Source organism: Lepus europaeus, chromosome 3, assembly GCF_033115175.1.
Source record: "Lepus europaeus isolate LE1 chromosome 3, mLepTim1.pri, whole genome shotgun sequence".
In the NCBI taxonomy this organism is placed as follows: domain Eukaryota; kingdom Metazoa; phylum Chordata; class Mammalia; order Lagomorpha; family Leporidae; genus Lepus; species Lepus europaeus.
Window position 1 is genome coordinate 33,795,929 of NC_084829.1, and position 16,925 is coordinate 33,812,853.

Here is a 16,925-nt window from a genome sequence, read left to right on the forward strand (position 1 = left end):
ACTTTATATGAGTGAAGTTGGCATCTTTTTGCTTATTTACTGTATACAGTCTTTGCCTAATACCCTGCTGGACTACAGTCTTTTTACTTTTTATTTGTCAAACTATTTAGCAGAACTACTAAGCCTTTGACTATAACATGAATTAAAAATATGTTATCTCAAAATAATAGGATCCTTTTTTTCTAGTATAGGCATAAATTATTCTGTTAGCATTGTTTTAATTACATTGCACACATTTTCTAACTCTAATTTTGAGAGGATTTTATTATTGAACTTTAAAATTTTTATCAGTGGCCGGCGCCACGGCTCACTAGGCTAACCCTCCGCCTTGCAGCGCCAGCACACCGGGTTCTAGTCCCGGTTGGGGCGCCGGATTCTATCCCTGTTGCCCCTCTTCCAGGCCAGCTCTCTGCTGTGGCCGAGAGGGCAATGGAGGATGGCCCAAGTGCTTGGGCCCTGCACCCCATGGGAGACCAGGGGAAGCACCTGCCTCCTGCCTTCAGATCAGCGCGGTGCGCTGGCCGCAGTGTGCCGGCCGTGGCGGCCATTGGAGGGTGAACCAACGGAAAAAAGGAAACCTTTCTCTCTGTCTCTCTCTCACTGTCCACTCTGCCTGTCAAAAAATAAATTAATTAAATAAATTTTAAAAAATTTTATCAGTAATAATTGTACATTTCATGGATTATAGCATGACATTTCATACATTTATACCATGTATGCTAACTGAAACAGAGTAATCAGCACTTTCCCTCTGTGACATCACTTCATAATTGGAGACTTGCAGCTTCGTTATTTTATTTATTCATACAATATATACCAGGATATTGTGAGCTATATTCTCTCCACTAGCTGTGGAACACGAGAAACTTATTCTCCTAATGTAACGCTGATTTGGTACCCATTACCCAGACTTCCTCTTTGCCCCCATCTCTACCTTCCTCTAATACTCTCATTCTGTGTTTAGATTGAGTTTTGGTTTTTTCCAGCTCCACCTGTAAGCATGACATGTGGCATTTGTCTTTGTGTCTGGCTTATTTCTCTTAACATACTGTCCTCCACTTCCATCCATTTGCTGCAAGTGACAGGATTGTGTTGTTTTCATATAGTGTTCCAATGTGTATTATATGACATTTTCTTCATCCATTCATCTCATGATGGACACCTTGATTGATTGCATATCCTGGCCACTGTGAACAGTGCTGCAATATCCATGGTAGAGCAGGTGTTGCTATGATACAGTGATTTTGTGTCTTTTGCACATATATTCCATAGTGGGGTTGCTACCTCATATGGCAGTTGCATTTCTAGTTTTTAAAGAAATCTCCATACTGTTTTCCATAGTGGCTTCACTAATTTACATTCCCACCAACACTGTGTAAGACTTCCCTATTCTCCACATCCCTGCCAGCATTTGTTCCTCTCTGTCTTTTTGATAACAGCCATTCTGACAGAAATGAGGTGATATCTCATTCTGGTTTGGATTTACACTTCCCTGATGGCTACTGATATAGAGCATTTTTTCAAGTATTGTTGATAATATGTATTCTTTTGAGAAATTTCTATTCAGATTCTTGGCTCATTTCTTAACTGGAATTCTAGGTATTATTGTTCAATGTTTTGAGTATCTGATATATTCTGCATATCAATCTTTTGCCAAATATGGAGCATAAAAATATTGTCTCCCAATCTGTTGGATGCCTCTTCACTCTGTTATCATTTCCTTTGCTATTTAGAAGCTTCTTTGTTTGATACAATCTCATTTACCTAGTTTTTTGTTATCTGTGCTTTTGGGGGTCTTATCCAAAAAGTCATTGCCTACACCAATGTCTTTAGTGTTTTCCCCATGTCTCCTTCCAGCAACTTAATAATTTCAGATCTTACATTTAACTCTTCAATCCATCATGAGTTGATTTCCATGTGCATATCCAGTTTTGCCAGCATCTTTATTGGAAAGACTATGCTTTCTCCAATGTATACTTTCTCCAACGTATGTTTGTAGCATCTTTATAAAAAAATCAGTTGGCCATATGCATATAGATTAATTTCTGAGTACTCTGTCACATTGGTCTATGTGTCAGTTTTTATGCAAGTACCATTTTACTTACTATAACCTTGTAGTAGGCTTTGAAATCTGGTATGGTATTGTGATGCCTCCATCTTTATGGTTGGTTTGTTTTGTTTTGTTTTGCCAGGATCACTTTGACTGTTTGGGGTCTTTTGTGCCTCCTTATGAATTTCAGGATTTTTTTTCTTTTTTATTTCATGTTTTATTTTAATTTTAATTCATTTTCAACAGATTCAGTATGATTTGTAGATACAAATCGAATAACATAATGATATTCCCTTCCTCCCTCCCTCCCATCCTCCTTCCTTTTACCTTTCTCTTTCTTTTTTTTTTTTCTTTGTTCTAATTCTGCAAAGAATGTCATCAGGATTTTGATAGGATCTGCACTGAATATGTAGCTTCCTTTAGTGTGTAAGTTTTAATGACATTAGTTTTTCAAATCCACAAGCAAGAAATATCCTTCCATTATTGAGAATCCTTGAAGATTGTTTTCGTCAGTGTTTTAACATTTTGATTGTAGACAGCTTTCATTTTTTTGGTTATATGTATTTCTAAATAATTTTTAGCTGTTATGAATGGAATTTCTTTTCTTTTCAGCAAGATCATTGTTGGTGTATGAAAATTTTGCTAGTTTCTATACATTGAAATTGTGTTCTGTGACATTACTGAATTGATTTGTCTGTTCTAACAGATTTTTTGGTGGTGTGTTTAGGATTTTTCATGTACAAAATCATGTGTTAAAAAATGGATATTTCAACTCCCTCCTTTCCATTTTTGATGCCCTTTATTTCTTTCTCTTCCCTAATTGCTCTTGCTCATACTTCCAGTACTACAGTGAATAAGCATGGCAAAAGTGAACATTTTTGTTTCATTCCAGACCTTATGGGATATGCTTTCTGCTTCTCCCCATTCAGTACATTATTGGCTAGGGGTCTGCCACAGATAGCCTTTTTTAAAAGATTTTATTTATTTATTTGAAAGGCAGAGTTACACAGAGAGAGAAGAAGAGGCAGAGAAAGAGAGAGGTCCTCCATCCACTGGTTCATTCCCCAATTGGCCACAATGGCTGACGCTGAGCCAATCCAAATCCGGGAGCCAGGAGCCAGGAGCCCATATGGGATGCCGGTGTTGCAGGCCGCGGCTTTAACCCACTGCACCACAATGCCAGCCCCTCACTGACTGAAATCCAGTCTATTGATTGGGGTCTGAACAACCTCTTTGCCCCTGTGAAGGAACCCATAATGCTCCCTCCACTCCCAAGGTCCTACACCTGAGCTGCTGTAGTATAGCCACTGCTAAACTCCATTCTGTCTTAGGGGACAGCAAGTAGCCCCATCACTGTCAAAAGCCCTCCAGAGAAAGAACTATGGCACTTCAAAGGGAAGAGAGCAGGCCTCTATGCAACGTGATGCTGTGAGATTGCAGGGTCCAAGATCCAGAGCCAAACTTGCTCACTCTGTTCAGATCTAGAGAAATTTCCCTTTGCTTCCTGGTACTTGGCAGCAGTAGCAGGTGCTACTCAAGCCTAGAGGACCTGAAGAAGTCCCCTTAGCACAGGTGCTGGGTGGCAAGGACACAAGTCCCTGCATCTCTCTTGGGATCACACCTGTGGGAACTGGGGGCAGTCCTTTCTATGTCCTGCAGCTCTGGGGCTGTTGGTCCTGTAGCCCTGGAGTAATTTGCATTCATTGGTTGGATCTGGAGGGCCTTATCTGCATTTCTCTGTTTCAGACTACCAAGATTAAATCAAGAATATACAGAAAATCTAAACAGATTCATAACAAATAATGAAATACAAACAGTATTTGAAATTCCCATCAAAGAAAAGTCAAGGACCTGATGGTTTTTCACTGAATTCTTCAAAAACATTGAAAGACGAACTAACTCAAGTACTTCTCAAACTATTTAAAAATATGAAAAAGATGGAACTCTGCAAAGCTCTTTTTATGAGGTCAGCATTTCTCTGATACTAAAACTAAACAAAGAGACAACAAAAAAAGAAAACTATAGACAAATATCCTTGTGAAATACGGATGCAAATATTTTCAACAAAATGTTAGTAATCAAATCCAATGCTACATTGAAAAGATCATACATCATGATCAAGTGGAATTTACCCCGGGGATGAAAGGACAGTTGAACATTCACAAGTCAATAAATGTAAAAAAATTGTATCAATAGAATGAAGAACAAAAACTATAGGATCATCTCAACAGATGTGGAAAAATCATTGAATGAGATCCAACAACCATTCATGATAAAAAAAAAACTCTCAAAAAATTATGTATAGAAGTAACATACCTCAAAATCATAAAGGCTATTGGGGCCAGCACTGTGACGTAGCGGGTTAAGCCACCGCCTGCAGTGCCAGCATCTCATATGGGTGCTGGTTCTAAACCCAGCTGCTTCACTTCCGATCCAGCTCTCTGCTATGGCCTGGGAAAGCAATGGAAGATGGTCCAAGTGCTTGGACCCCTGCACCCACGTTGGAGACCCAGAAGAAGCTCCTGGCTCCTGGCTTCAGATCAGCTTGGCTCTGGCCATTGTGGTCATTTGAGGAGTGACCCAGCGGATGGAAGACTTCTCTCTCTATCTCTAGCTCTACCTCTATCTGTAACTGTCTTTAAAATAAATGAAATAAATCTCAAAAAATAAATACAGTCAGTGAGGACTGGAAGTTCTCCTGTAGTTAGTCTGCAGTGAAGGCGGAGGTAGTGGGGCTTCCTATGTACCTTCCCCAGCAGTGCGGCATCTCCCTGGCCAGTGCAGGAGCAACAGTATTCTTCGTTCCTGTTTCTCTCTATTGGCTTTTGGGGTCTCTGCACTGCCTGGAGTTCCCATTCCATCTTTACTGCAGTTTTCTCTCAATTGAGATCCTGGAAACAGGTATTACCTTTCTTTTTCTGGTGCTCCTCTATGACAAAAACCAGTGCAATATCTCTCTACTTAGCTAACTTGAATCTCCCTCCACACTGCATAAATTTTAATATGTTAGCTTTTAATTTTATTTCAATTCAAATATTTTTTGATCACCCTTATAATTTTTACTTTGACAAGTGGATAGTTTCCAAGTCTGTTTCTTAAATTCTAAACATTTCAACATAGACTCCCATTATTTTTCTTCTATTCATTGCTATTTTAATTATCTTGTGGCCCAGAAAAACATGCATATTTTGTATGATTTAAATTTTTTGACACTTCCAAATATTGTTTTATGATCCAGCATTGGGTTTTTCTCTTTTGTTTTTATTAAAGCTAGAGATTTATTGTTATCTTGTGATTAAGTCATCAAATTGGTTATTGCACCATCCCACATTGTACCACCATTCACCATACACAAGTTTTTAAACTGATCTGGGACATAAGGGAAAAAGAGCAAAGACACATGGATACCTTGCTTAACAACCTCCTCTGGTCACCAGCATACTGTTTATCTTGATGATTATTCTACACATATTTAAACAGCAAGTGTTCTGCTATTATGTGGAATTTTCTATAAATGAGACTTTGTCAAGTTAGTTGGTAGCACCGTTCAGTTATTCCAAGTCCTCACTGACTTTAAGTTTTCTGCCAAATACTGAGAAATGAGTGTAAATGCTTCCATTATAATTTTGAATTTCTCTACTTTTCCTTCCATTTTTATCAGTTTTGACTAATATATTTTGAAGCCCTGTTTTCAGGCACATATACAATTATGATTATTTTGTCTTTTGGATTTAAAGCCCATTTTTCTTTCGGTGATGTTCCTCTTTATCCCTGGGAATATTCCTAGTTCTGACACCCATTTTGTTGAAGATTGACATAGTTATCACAGCTTCCTGTTGATTTTGTTCACAGGGTACATATTCCCTCTGCTTTTACTATTCATGTAGCTATGCTTATCTATTAGAATTCCAGTATTTGGGGCTGGTGCTGTGGCACAGTGAGCTAAAGCCCCAGCCTGAAGTGCCAGCATCCCATATGGGCACTAATTCGAGTCCCAGCTGCTTCTCTTCCAATCCAGCTCCCTGCTAATGTGCCTGGGAAAGCAGTGGAAGATGGCCCGAGTCCTTGGGCCTCTGCACCCACGTGCAAGACCTGGAAAAATCTCCTGGCTCCTGTCTTCAGATCATTCCTGCTCCAGCTGTTGCAGCCATTTGAGGAGTGAGCCAGCAGATGGAAGACCTCTCTCTCTCTCTGTCTGTACTTCTCTCTGTGTAACTGTCTTTCAAATAAATAAAATAAATCTTTAAAATTAAAAAATGCATTATATTTATGCAGATTAGAATTCAGTTAGGCCATTTCTATTCACCCTGATCTTTATCATTTAATTGGTATATCCATATCAGTTATATTTAATGCAGTCATTAATATCAGATTAATTTGTTCGATATTTTCAATTAATTATATTAAATATTTATTTTTTAAAAAATAATCCTGTCTCCATATGGGGGATATAGATTAAGTTCCAGGTTCCTGACTTCAGACTGGCACGTTTTTGGAAAGTAAACTAGTAAATGGAAGTTTTCCCTCTCTCTCTTTCTCTCTCTCTCATTTCTTTTTTTTTCTTAAATATTTATTTTATATATATGAAAGAGTTACAGAGAGAGAGAGGTCTTCCATTCCGTTAGTTTACTCATGACCACAACAGCCAGAGCTGAACTGATCTGAAGCCAGGAGACAGGAGCTTCTTCTGGGTCTCCCACACGGGTGCAGGGGCCCCAGGACTTGGGCCATCTTCTACTGCTTCCCCACGCCATAGCAGAGAGCTGAATCAGAAGAGGAGCAGCTGGGACTCGAACCTGTGCCCATATGGGATACTGGCACTTCAGGCCAGGGCTTTAACCTGCTGCACCACAGCGCCGGCCCCGTGATGCCATATTTCTAACATATGAAGAACTTTATTTTACAATTCTTATAGTGCAAAAATTCATGGATTCCAACATTCCCACATCTCAAAGGTAACAATGAATACATGACTAACAAGTGTGCAGGAAGAAAAAGTCAAATGGCTTTGGGTGCATCCCCTGCCCCCGCCCTCTTTCTTCAGTGCACACTCCACAGCTCTCAAGTTCGTCCATCTTACCGGTGCGAGCATATCCCTGCCAACATTTTCTTTCCAATGGAATATTTTTAGAGAAACACAGTCAAGCAAGAACAACTAATACTCAGCTTCCATTATTGTAAACACAGTTTTATAAGATATTTCTATTGTTTGCAGTATTTTTCAAAATTTCTAAACTTTACACATATATGGATTACTTTTCCCTAATATTGTCTGTTATTAAAACATTAGAATGCTGCTTACATGATCATCTGTATTTTTTAAGTTCTGATTTTATGATAATTTTAAAATATCTAGGTTAATGCCGGCACTGCGGCTCAAAAGGCTAATCCTCCACCTGCGGTGCCAACAAACCAGGTTCTAGTCCCAGTCAGAGCACCAGATTCTGTCCCGGTTGCTCCTCTTCCAGTCCAGCTCTCTGCTGTGGCTGAGAGGGCAGTGGAGGATGGCCCAAGTCCTTGGGCCCTGCACCCCATGGGAGACCAGGGGAAGCACCTGGCTCCTGGCTTCGGATCAGCGCGGTGCACTGGCCGCGGGGCACTGGCCGCAGCGGCCACTGAGGGACGAACCAACGAAAAAGGAAGACTTTTCTCTCTGTCTCTCTCTCTCTCATTGTCCACTCTGCCTGTCAAAAAAAAATCTAGATTAAATGCATTAAATATACATATTGGCATTTGGTTAAAATATATAACTTAAAATAAATAATTACGTTTAAAATTTCAATTTAAGATTTTTTTTCATTTATTTTACTGAGTCATGTCAGGCGAAGGTTTCTGTACAAGAATGTTCACAATATGTATGTATATTAGGAGTCGAGAATTCTTGTGAAGAGAACCAATCAGCACAGGGTGTGAAGAACCTCATTTGTCTCCGGGCAGTCTGTTCCATAACCTGCTTCAGATGAATTAAGAACTTCTATTCATTTAGGTCTTCTTCTTTATTTTTTTTTTCTTTTCCATGGTATCTTGGCTTTCCATGCCTACAATACTCTCATGGGCTCTTCAGCCAGATCCGAATGCCTTAAGGGCTGATTCTGAGGCCAGAGTGTTGTTTAGGACGTCTGCCATTCTATGAGTCTGCTGTGTATCCCGCTTCCCATGTTGGATCCTTCTCTCCCTTTTTGATTCTATCAGTTAGTAGATCCCAGTGGAAAGAACGGGGCCATCAAAGAAGGAGGTACCTTTCTCTGAAGGGAGGAGAGAACTTCCACTTTGACTATGACCCTATCGGAATAAGATCAAAGTCAGCGAACTCTAAAGGCTTCCATAGCCCTGGCAACTCATGACTAGAGCCTAGGGAGATTACTGATGCCATGAACAGGAGTGTCAAATTGTTAAGTCAGCAACAGAAGTCACTGTGTACTTACATCCCATGTGGGATCTGTCCTTAACGTGTTGTCTAATGTGCAGTGATGCTATAACTAGTACTGAAACAGTATTTTTACACTTTGTGTTTCTGCGTGGGTACAAACTGATGAGATCTTTACTAATTATATACTGAATCGATCTTCTGTATATAAAGATAATTGGAAATGAAAAAAAAAAACCTGGTGTTAAATTGGAAATGGCATAGAAAATTAATTAATTTTTTAAAAAAATATTATGTAGGATCTTTGTCTTTAATGTGCTGGACACTCTTATTTAATGCTATAACTAGTACTCCAACAGTATTTTTTTTCACTTTGTGTTGCTATATGGGGGTAAACTGTTGAAATCGTTACCTAATATATACTAAACTGATCCTCTGTATATAAAGAGAATTGAAAATGAATCATGATGTGATTGGAAGGGGAGAGGGAGCGGGAGAGGGGAGGGTTGTGGGTGGGAGGGAAGTTTTGGGAGGGGGAAGCCATTGTAACCCATTAGCTGTACTTTGGAAATTTATATTCATTAAATAAAAGTTTAATAAAAAAAAGAACTTCTATTCAACTCAACGAGCATTTGTTGACTACATACTTCACTCACAGCACAGAGTCTTCATAAACAAACTTCTCAGTCTAGCTGAAGAGTAGCCTTGAGCTGTACAGCTAAAAGTAGATCTGGAATGTAAGTAATTTTGAATGTTTTCAAATAGAAATTAGTAGACAGCAGTTTTTTGTTTCACATTATTTTTATTGTGCAATTTATTAAAAGAATCATCTAAAGCAACTAATTCATACACATAGGACTTGTTGGTGACAAAGAATCAGTGGGAATGATGATCAGTGAAAAACAGAATTGTTGCCTTTGCAAGGTCACGTGCTTCACTAACTTTGTAACTGAAGAGATCACATGACTGACTCTCAGTATACAGGCCTTTGCATCAAAATGGCACAGTTGGCAGCTATAAAATGACTACTTACAGTTCTCCAAGTTCCTATATTTTCATCTGGAAAATTCTGAAAAAGATTTTTGAGAATAAATCATAGCAATGTTTCATATTGAAATTCAATAGCCCTTTGTTCCATTCTCCTTTGAGAAAGTTACTTTTCCAATGGAATAAAAGTAAACATAAAATTACAGGTTGGAGGAGTCGATGGAATCCGTTTTAATTATGGAGACTCTCAACCCTGAGACAGCAAATATACCCAGAGGACTTGTTTGATAAATCATAAAAAAATGGTGAAAACTTCTTAAACCTCCTCCTGATTTCAGCTGGTACTGTGACTTGCTTTGACAGGTAGAATATAATGGAAGTGATGCTTTCAGTTCTAATTTTAATTCAAAAGGCCCTGCTTTTTCTTTCTTGAATGAGGGAGCCCTCTATCACCTAGGAACAAGCTCCAGCCAGCCTTGCTGGATCAGCAGCCCACATGGGGAGAAGCCCAGGAATCCTAGCTGAACTAATGCTGCAGACAAGTGAGGGAGCCCGCTGAGCACAATTGTGTTTCCCAGCAACAAGCTCCTACACACTCACAGAGGCTCAGGGAGAAGGCTCAGTTGCTGAGGTTACAGGCTGTCCCTGGGTAGGCCTGATGTTACTATTGTTGTTAGCGTTCTGAATATTTGTCATTATACACTTGACAATATTTGGTATGTGCCAGGCACTGGAATATGTGAGGGATCTTTGCAAAGTTCATGAAAATGTATGCTATAAAACTATAAATTTCAAAAAAATTGCTTGCACCAAAATAAATTCATCTTTTAATTCTCATCATAAATTTCTTGAAGTATCCTTGCATTTGAACTTTATCATTTGTACTTTTTTATAACTTCATGATATTAAATATAATGTAATAGTTTTAATCCCACTTTATAAAAAATAGCTCCAAGCTTTAGGTATTTTGAGCAATTTTACCAAGATGGTGCAGCTTATCAAGGCCAGTACTAAAATTTTATTACAAAGCCCATCTTATTTTTACTTTGATACTCTGGACTCTGTGTTTTTGTTTTTGGGTTTTGGTTTTTGGTTTTTTGGTTTTGTTTTTTTTTTGTTTTTTTTTTTTTTTTTTGGAAACACTTTTAACTACTGCAAGACAGCAGAAGTCTTGACACCAAAATACAAAATATATAGATTACTCAAAACAGGAAAATAATCTGTATAAAATTCATACAGTTACTGTGGACAGCATCTCATGGCATTATTACCCCTTTTGCTGCCCTGACAGAAAACAAGTGAAGCTTTTGAGAACTTGAGAAGATCTTGGCCAACTGGGTTTACACCAGCAGAAAAGGCTGCTGCAGGCATAGATCGCCTGGGTAGGAGAGTCAACTTAAGATCTAGAGAACTCTGAATGCGATATAGGAACACAAAGAAACACAGCTAACCCACATTCAGAAGGAGAGAAAGGGGAGGGGGTGAGGACTGCCACAGAGGGGAATGAACTCAGGGAAGAATTTCTGGGAACTGTAACTCAAAATATCCTGACAACTATTATTGAAGATCTCATGAATCCATGAGGCCACCCATAGTCCCCACCCCCATGCTACTCGCAGACACACACACACACACACACACACACACGAGAGAAAGCTCTGATTCAGCGTCCTCCCTCCACTCATGGAGAATTCTCTCCGTGCACTCTAGAAGCGGCATCAGAAGCAGGGGATTTCCCTTTTTTGCCTCTGGGCCTCTTGAAACAGGCTCTGCAGCTGGCAACTGAGGTGTCATCATAGGGGATTTTTCTGATTGGCCAAATGCTGACCTGAAGGGGTTTGGTTTGGTCCTCTTTAGATTAGTTGGCTCAGCCCTCGATTTCTGTGCACCTCAGAGCAGCAGCTGCTGGGACCACCTTGAGAAGAGGATGATTCCCAACAAAGCACTGATCCTAGGGGCCCTTGCCCTGACCACCATGATGAGCCGGTGTAGAGCCGAAGACATTGTGGGTGAGTGCATGGCTGATGGTTGTCCCCGGGAGCTGAAAAAAGATAGAAATTGGCTAAGATTTCCTATGGGCCTTCTCAGTAGTAAGAGGTTTAAAAATTACAGCTGTTGCTCCTTTGGGAAACTAAAGTCCCAACTCAGTTTATTTGCTACCTGTGCTGTTGAGAGTTCCCGAAGGATATTCTTCCATTTATGACAGAGCCAGGGAACGTGGCCTGGAAGTCTCTGTGACACTCGATTGTGACTACCTCAAAGGCCAGGGTCATTTCCACAGTGGACCACATTTCATTATTAAATATGTAGGAATATTATTCCTAAATTTCTCTGACCAATGTTTGAAACTTTTTATGTCTCCTGTAATATATTTTAAGTTAAATAGCTGCATGAATTATGTATACTATACCCACATCCAATAAAGATGTCTTTTTCTTGAGCTTAGATTTGGACACAGTGCCGAGAACTGGCACCAGTGGGGACTAAGCTAGCTTTCCAGGAGACAGTCCAGCTTTAGTTGTGATTTTACCACATGGTTCTCTTAAACTCAGTTAACTGATGTGGGTAAGATGGGTATGTAAATATGCTTTATAAGTAGTGGAAACACAACAGTGCCAACACTTACTGATTTTTACTTATTCCTATCACAGATATATCATCATATTTTTCTTTAGCAAAGAAAGGAATATATTCACTTTTCTGTTAAAATTGAGAAATTTAGGATTAAAATTTTGGTAAATCAAATTTTTTATTTTAAAGTCATTAATACAAATAGCCTGTTTTTCAGCCCATCTAGTAAAGTCCTATGAAAGGAAAATGGGCAAGTTTACAATTATTAATGATTTGCTCCTTTGGGTCTCCCTGCCATTGTTGTCCATCTCTTTCCACCCTTTCTCCATGCCATGCTTTGCCTTTCCTTTCAGGATCCATCCCTGATTCCCTGCCATTTTAGAGACATGGATTTTTAAAAAAATGAAAGTTGAAAATCAAATACTTAAATGGGAAAATGAAATGGATGTTACTCTCATCTTTAGCAAGCTTATTAACCAGGGCTACTCCCATTCTTACTGTGTCTGATAGTGGACGTTCTCCCAGAGTATTTGGCTTCTTTGTTCTGCATTTCCTGTCTTCAATATCACACTGGAATATCCTGGTCAGATTCAAGTTATCCATTTGAAACAGTGGGTACAGTTCTGAGGGCCCATGATCCTTGTAGGGCTACATGAAAACGTTTAACTCTTTAATATTAGAAGAAAAATGAAGTTACAGCATCTCTCTCAGAAAATGTTTTAAATTTTAATTTAACCTTATTGTAAGTATCTTTACATTAGTATAATCATAAAACATGATTTTCGATATTTTTTGGAGAAGTAGGTTCATGAAAGCAACAGTGCATGGACTTCACAAGACTTACTGCAACCATGGTCATCACTGACCCTGACTTTCATACGAAGAAGCTGCTACCCCTGTGCCCACCAGCCTTATCCCTAATCTCTGTGATCCTCAATAGGAACTGTCATTCAACATACATTTTTGAGTGCACAATGAACTAAGTTTTAGGGACTAAAAGATGGAAAGTTGTGCTGTCTGCCCCCTAGTGGTTGCGCACACTACTGCTGGAAACAGAATGTAGTGCAAGAAAGCAGAGCTGGGCCCAGGAGTGTGATGTCCTCCAGCAATGCTCAGCAGCCTAGGACAAGTTCCACGTGAAAAAAATGATTGCCTATGTTCATGCTAGAAAAGGGAGTCACAATTTGTGGTATGTATATGAAGGCTTTGTTGGGTGGTCTGTTAAGTGACCAACAAAGGTGATCCTGCTGGGTAAAGCAGAGTGAGTAAGAGGACCAATAACTTTGGAGAGCAAGGCACTGAAATGAAAGAGTTGGAGGCCATAATATGGTCATAGACAAGTTACTGAGAGGACTTAGCTAAGAAGTTTGGTGACTAAACCAAAAAAAAAAAAAAAAAAAAAAAAAAACCTCCAGGATGGAGGATGGAATACATATATACAGAAAGTTCTAAAAGAACAATATTGAAACAGATCCTGGGTTTGGTTTGACTGGCAGATTCTTGTGGAGGTTGTTAAGCTATACAGCTGTCAATAACCTTACCACGGAACTCACCACACCATGTCATGTCTGCTCCTTTACTTGCTGACTCAACAGCTAGCCAGTGATTTGTGATGGGAGAGACTATGCCTGGTTGGTGTTCTCCTTACTCCCTGCTTTGTCTGCAACTTGTTGCTATTCGTAAATGAAGACACAAGGAAATATTAAACATTAAACATTCAAAGATGTTGCCGGCGCCGCGGCTCAATAGGCTAATCCTCCACCTACGGCGCCTGCACCCTGGGTTCTAGTCCCGGTTGGGGCGCCAGATTCTGTCCCAGTTGCTCCTCTTCCAGTCCAGCTCTCTGCTGTGGCCCAGGAGTGCAATGGAGGATGGCCCAAGTGCTTGGGCTCCTGCACCTGCATGGGAGACCAGGAAGCACCTGGCTCCTGGCTTCAGATCAGCACGGTGCACCGGCTGCAGCGGCCATTGAGGGGTGAACCAACAGAAAAGGAAGACCTTTCTCTCTGTCTCTCTCTCTCTCACTGTCCACTCTGCCTGTCAAAAAAAAGAAAAAGAAAAAAGCATTCACAGATGTCTTGATAAAAATGTCCAGTTAGGTGTGTTTAGGAAGAGACAGACTGCATCAGTTGCCATTCTGCTTTGGCATCCCCAGAAATACACACTGTCCACCGGAGGAGAAGAGCCTCAACTTACTGAGCCTTCAACTGAGAATAAAGGCTGAGTCAGGAAAGGGAGAGAAAAAATGGGGTGATTAATGACAGAAATCTAAAACTGAATGAGGTTTCCATTTTTTATTTCAGAGAAAGCAGATAGTCTCCCCTAAGGATCACTACAATTAGCAGAACAGAGACCTAGGAGCATTAATACTCTCTTATATATAGTTTTATAATAGTTATGTAAAACTTTTAAAATAATAAATTCCTGTGCTTTCCCTTGGTTATAAAAAAAGGAAAGGATGTCAGTATTGAAAATGACCAGCTCTGAGCTGGTTCTGGGAAGAGGAGCCGAAGTCAATGTGTTCTTAACTGATGAAAGTTAGGAAACAGAAGGAAGCAAACTGAATTTCTGAGAAGCTAAATATTGCGATCATTCATTCATTTCTCCTTCCATCCAATACAATATTTATCACAAGCTTATAATATGCCAGACACTGAGTTAGAATAGCAGTAAAGAAGACGTGACATTCTGCTCTCGTGGAGCACACGTGATGGTGGGAAAGGCAGACTGCATTCTGACTGGGCAGCTACCAATGCAGGGGGAGGCTGAAGCAGGCATTGGGAATTTTGTCCAGAGTCTTTGCCAAGGATGAAACCCACAGCATTTGGAAGTAAGTTTCTTTTGTCACTTTGTTTAATAAGTTTTTTTCCTTTTGTGTTTCATCTTCCTGCTTGTCACTTTCACTCATCAGCTGACCATGTTGGTGCCTATGGCATAAACCTCTACCAATATTATGGTCCCTCTGGCCAGTACACTCATGAATTTGATGGAGATGAGGAGTTCTATGTGGACCTGGATAAGAAGGAGACTGTCTGGAGTCTACCTGTGTTTCGCAAATTTAGGAGTTTTGATCCACAAGGTGGACTGAGAGAGATAGCTACAGCAAAATACAACTTGGACATCCTGATGAAACGCTCCAACTATACTGCTGCTGTTAATGGTAGGTGCCATCATCCTGCCTCCATACCAGATTTCTCTCCACTCTTCCTTAGGGATAGGTACCCACTCACTAATCTATAAAACTATCTCCTTTCCAAGGAGTCCCAAAATCTCACAGAAATTCCTGAAATCTCATCTCCCATCTCACAAGTCACATATTCCCATGTAATACCAGGGTCCTTACTCCCATAACACATTCCTTGAATCTTTCAAGAAGTACCCATTTCTTGAACCTTATTAAGCACACCCATAGAAGTGCTCATTGCTAAAGCATATGCAGATTACAATGTTTTCTAAGAGCTCTTAAACTAGCAGGTGGGGAAGTTCTGGTGGGAGGGCTCCTCCTGGTGCAGTGCAGAAGCCCAGGACAGAGCTACCACCAACTCACACCAGTGCTGTTTCCTCACCACAGAAGTTCCTGAGGTGACAGTGTTCTCCAAGGCCCCTGTGAGGCTGGGGCAGCCCAACACCCTCATCTGTCTTGTGGACAACATCTTTCCTCCTGTGATCAACATCTCGTGGTTGATCAATGGGCACTCGGTCACAGAAGGTGTTTCTGAGACCAGCTTCCTCTCCAAGAGTGATCACGCCTTCCTCAAAATCGGCTACCTCACCTTCCTCCCTTCTGCTGATGATATTTATGACTGCAGAGTGGAGCACTGGGGCCTGGAGAAGCCACTTCTGAGACACTGGGGTATGTATGAGTTTCATTTATTGGTGCCTTCTTGTCTGTCAAGTCCACAAGATCCCACCTTTTAGCCCCTCTCATGCTCCCAAATTTGTTTTACATGCTTTATTAAGGATTTGAAATGATAAATTTCCCTATCATTCCTAAGCCTGGTGCCCCAAGTCTTTACAGAATCCTCCTACCCTATTACACATATATGCACACACAAGCCCATACTCTATTCTGACATCTGCAATTTCACTTTCACAGAACCCAAGATCCCAGCCCCCATGTCAGAGCTGACAGAGACTGTGGTCTGTGCCCTGGGGTTGACTGTGGGCCTCGTGGGCATCATAGTAGGCACCATCTTCATCATCCAAGGACTGCGCACAGGTGGTGCCTCCCAACAGCAAGGACCCTTGTGAATCACACCCTGGTAGTGACGGTAAGGATTCAGACTTGTTAGAGCTGAAGCCACAGAGAGGAACAATAAAAGTTGGAGAAAGGTGTAGACATTAATGTGGTTGTAAAGTTGTAGGATAGTTGTGAAATGGCATGCTGATGGCACATGAGCCCCTCAGACCCATGGATCTCATGTCTTTCTCACTGCAGGAATGTTGCCCATCTCCAAGAGAAGAAAGTGCATGTGCTAGATGACCTATCACTATTTTCTGGCCTGATTCATCATATTCCTTGTCTACTGTAATCACTCCTCTGCTCAACCCTTCTGTGGGACTTAAGATGCTACATCCACCTGGAGTTCACATGTGCTTGGAATTTTCTCCTCAATTTTATTTCCTCAATTGTTATTGAACATGAAATCCCTGGAGTATTACATCCAGCCACATAATCCCTCAGTGGCCATGACCCAGTATCTTCTTGGAAATAAATATCTCCTTATGAAGTTTTTCATTGAGTTTTTTTTCCTGATTTTCATCACAAGTCTTATTAAGACTATGGCAAACAATACGTATTGTACACTTTCATCATTTTAACTAAAATAACTGAAAGGAGCTCCTTAGAAGAGAAAAGGCTTTATTTCAACTTGCAGTTTGAAAGTCACAGTTCAGGATCAGGTGGCCCCATAGCCTGGCATTTGATGGAGGCTGCCATTGGAGGATGTG

The 16,925-nt window shown here is 40.4% G+C and overlaps 1 protein-coding gene across 1 annotated transcript; it reads left to right on the top strand.

Annotated features, from left to right (window-relative positions):
* Window positions 1-11,265: 11,265 nt before the first annotated feature.
* Window positions 11,266-16,708, top strand: LOC133756828 (SLA class II histocompatibility antigen, DQ haplotype D alpha chain-like). Its single transcript, XM_062187424.1, has 5 exons — window positions 11,266-11,413; window positions 14,887-15,135; window positions 15,547-15,828; window positions 16,072-16,246; window positions 16,414-16,708. The coding sequence occupies exons 1-4, from the start codon at window positions 11,332-11,334 to the stop codon at window positions 16,224-16,226; spliced, it is 768 nt and encodes a 255-aa protein (XP_062043408.1). The 5' UTR covers window positions 11,266-11,331; the 3' UTR covers window positions 16,227-16,246; window positions 16,414-16,708.
* The last annotated feature ends 217 nt before the right edge of the window (window positions 16,709-16,925 follow it).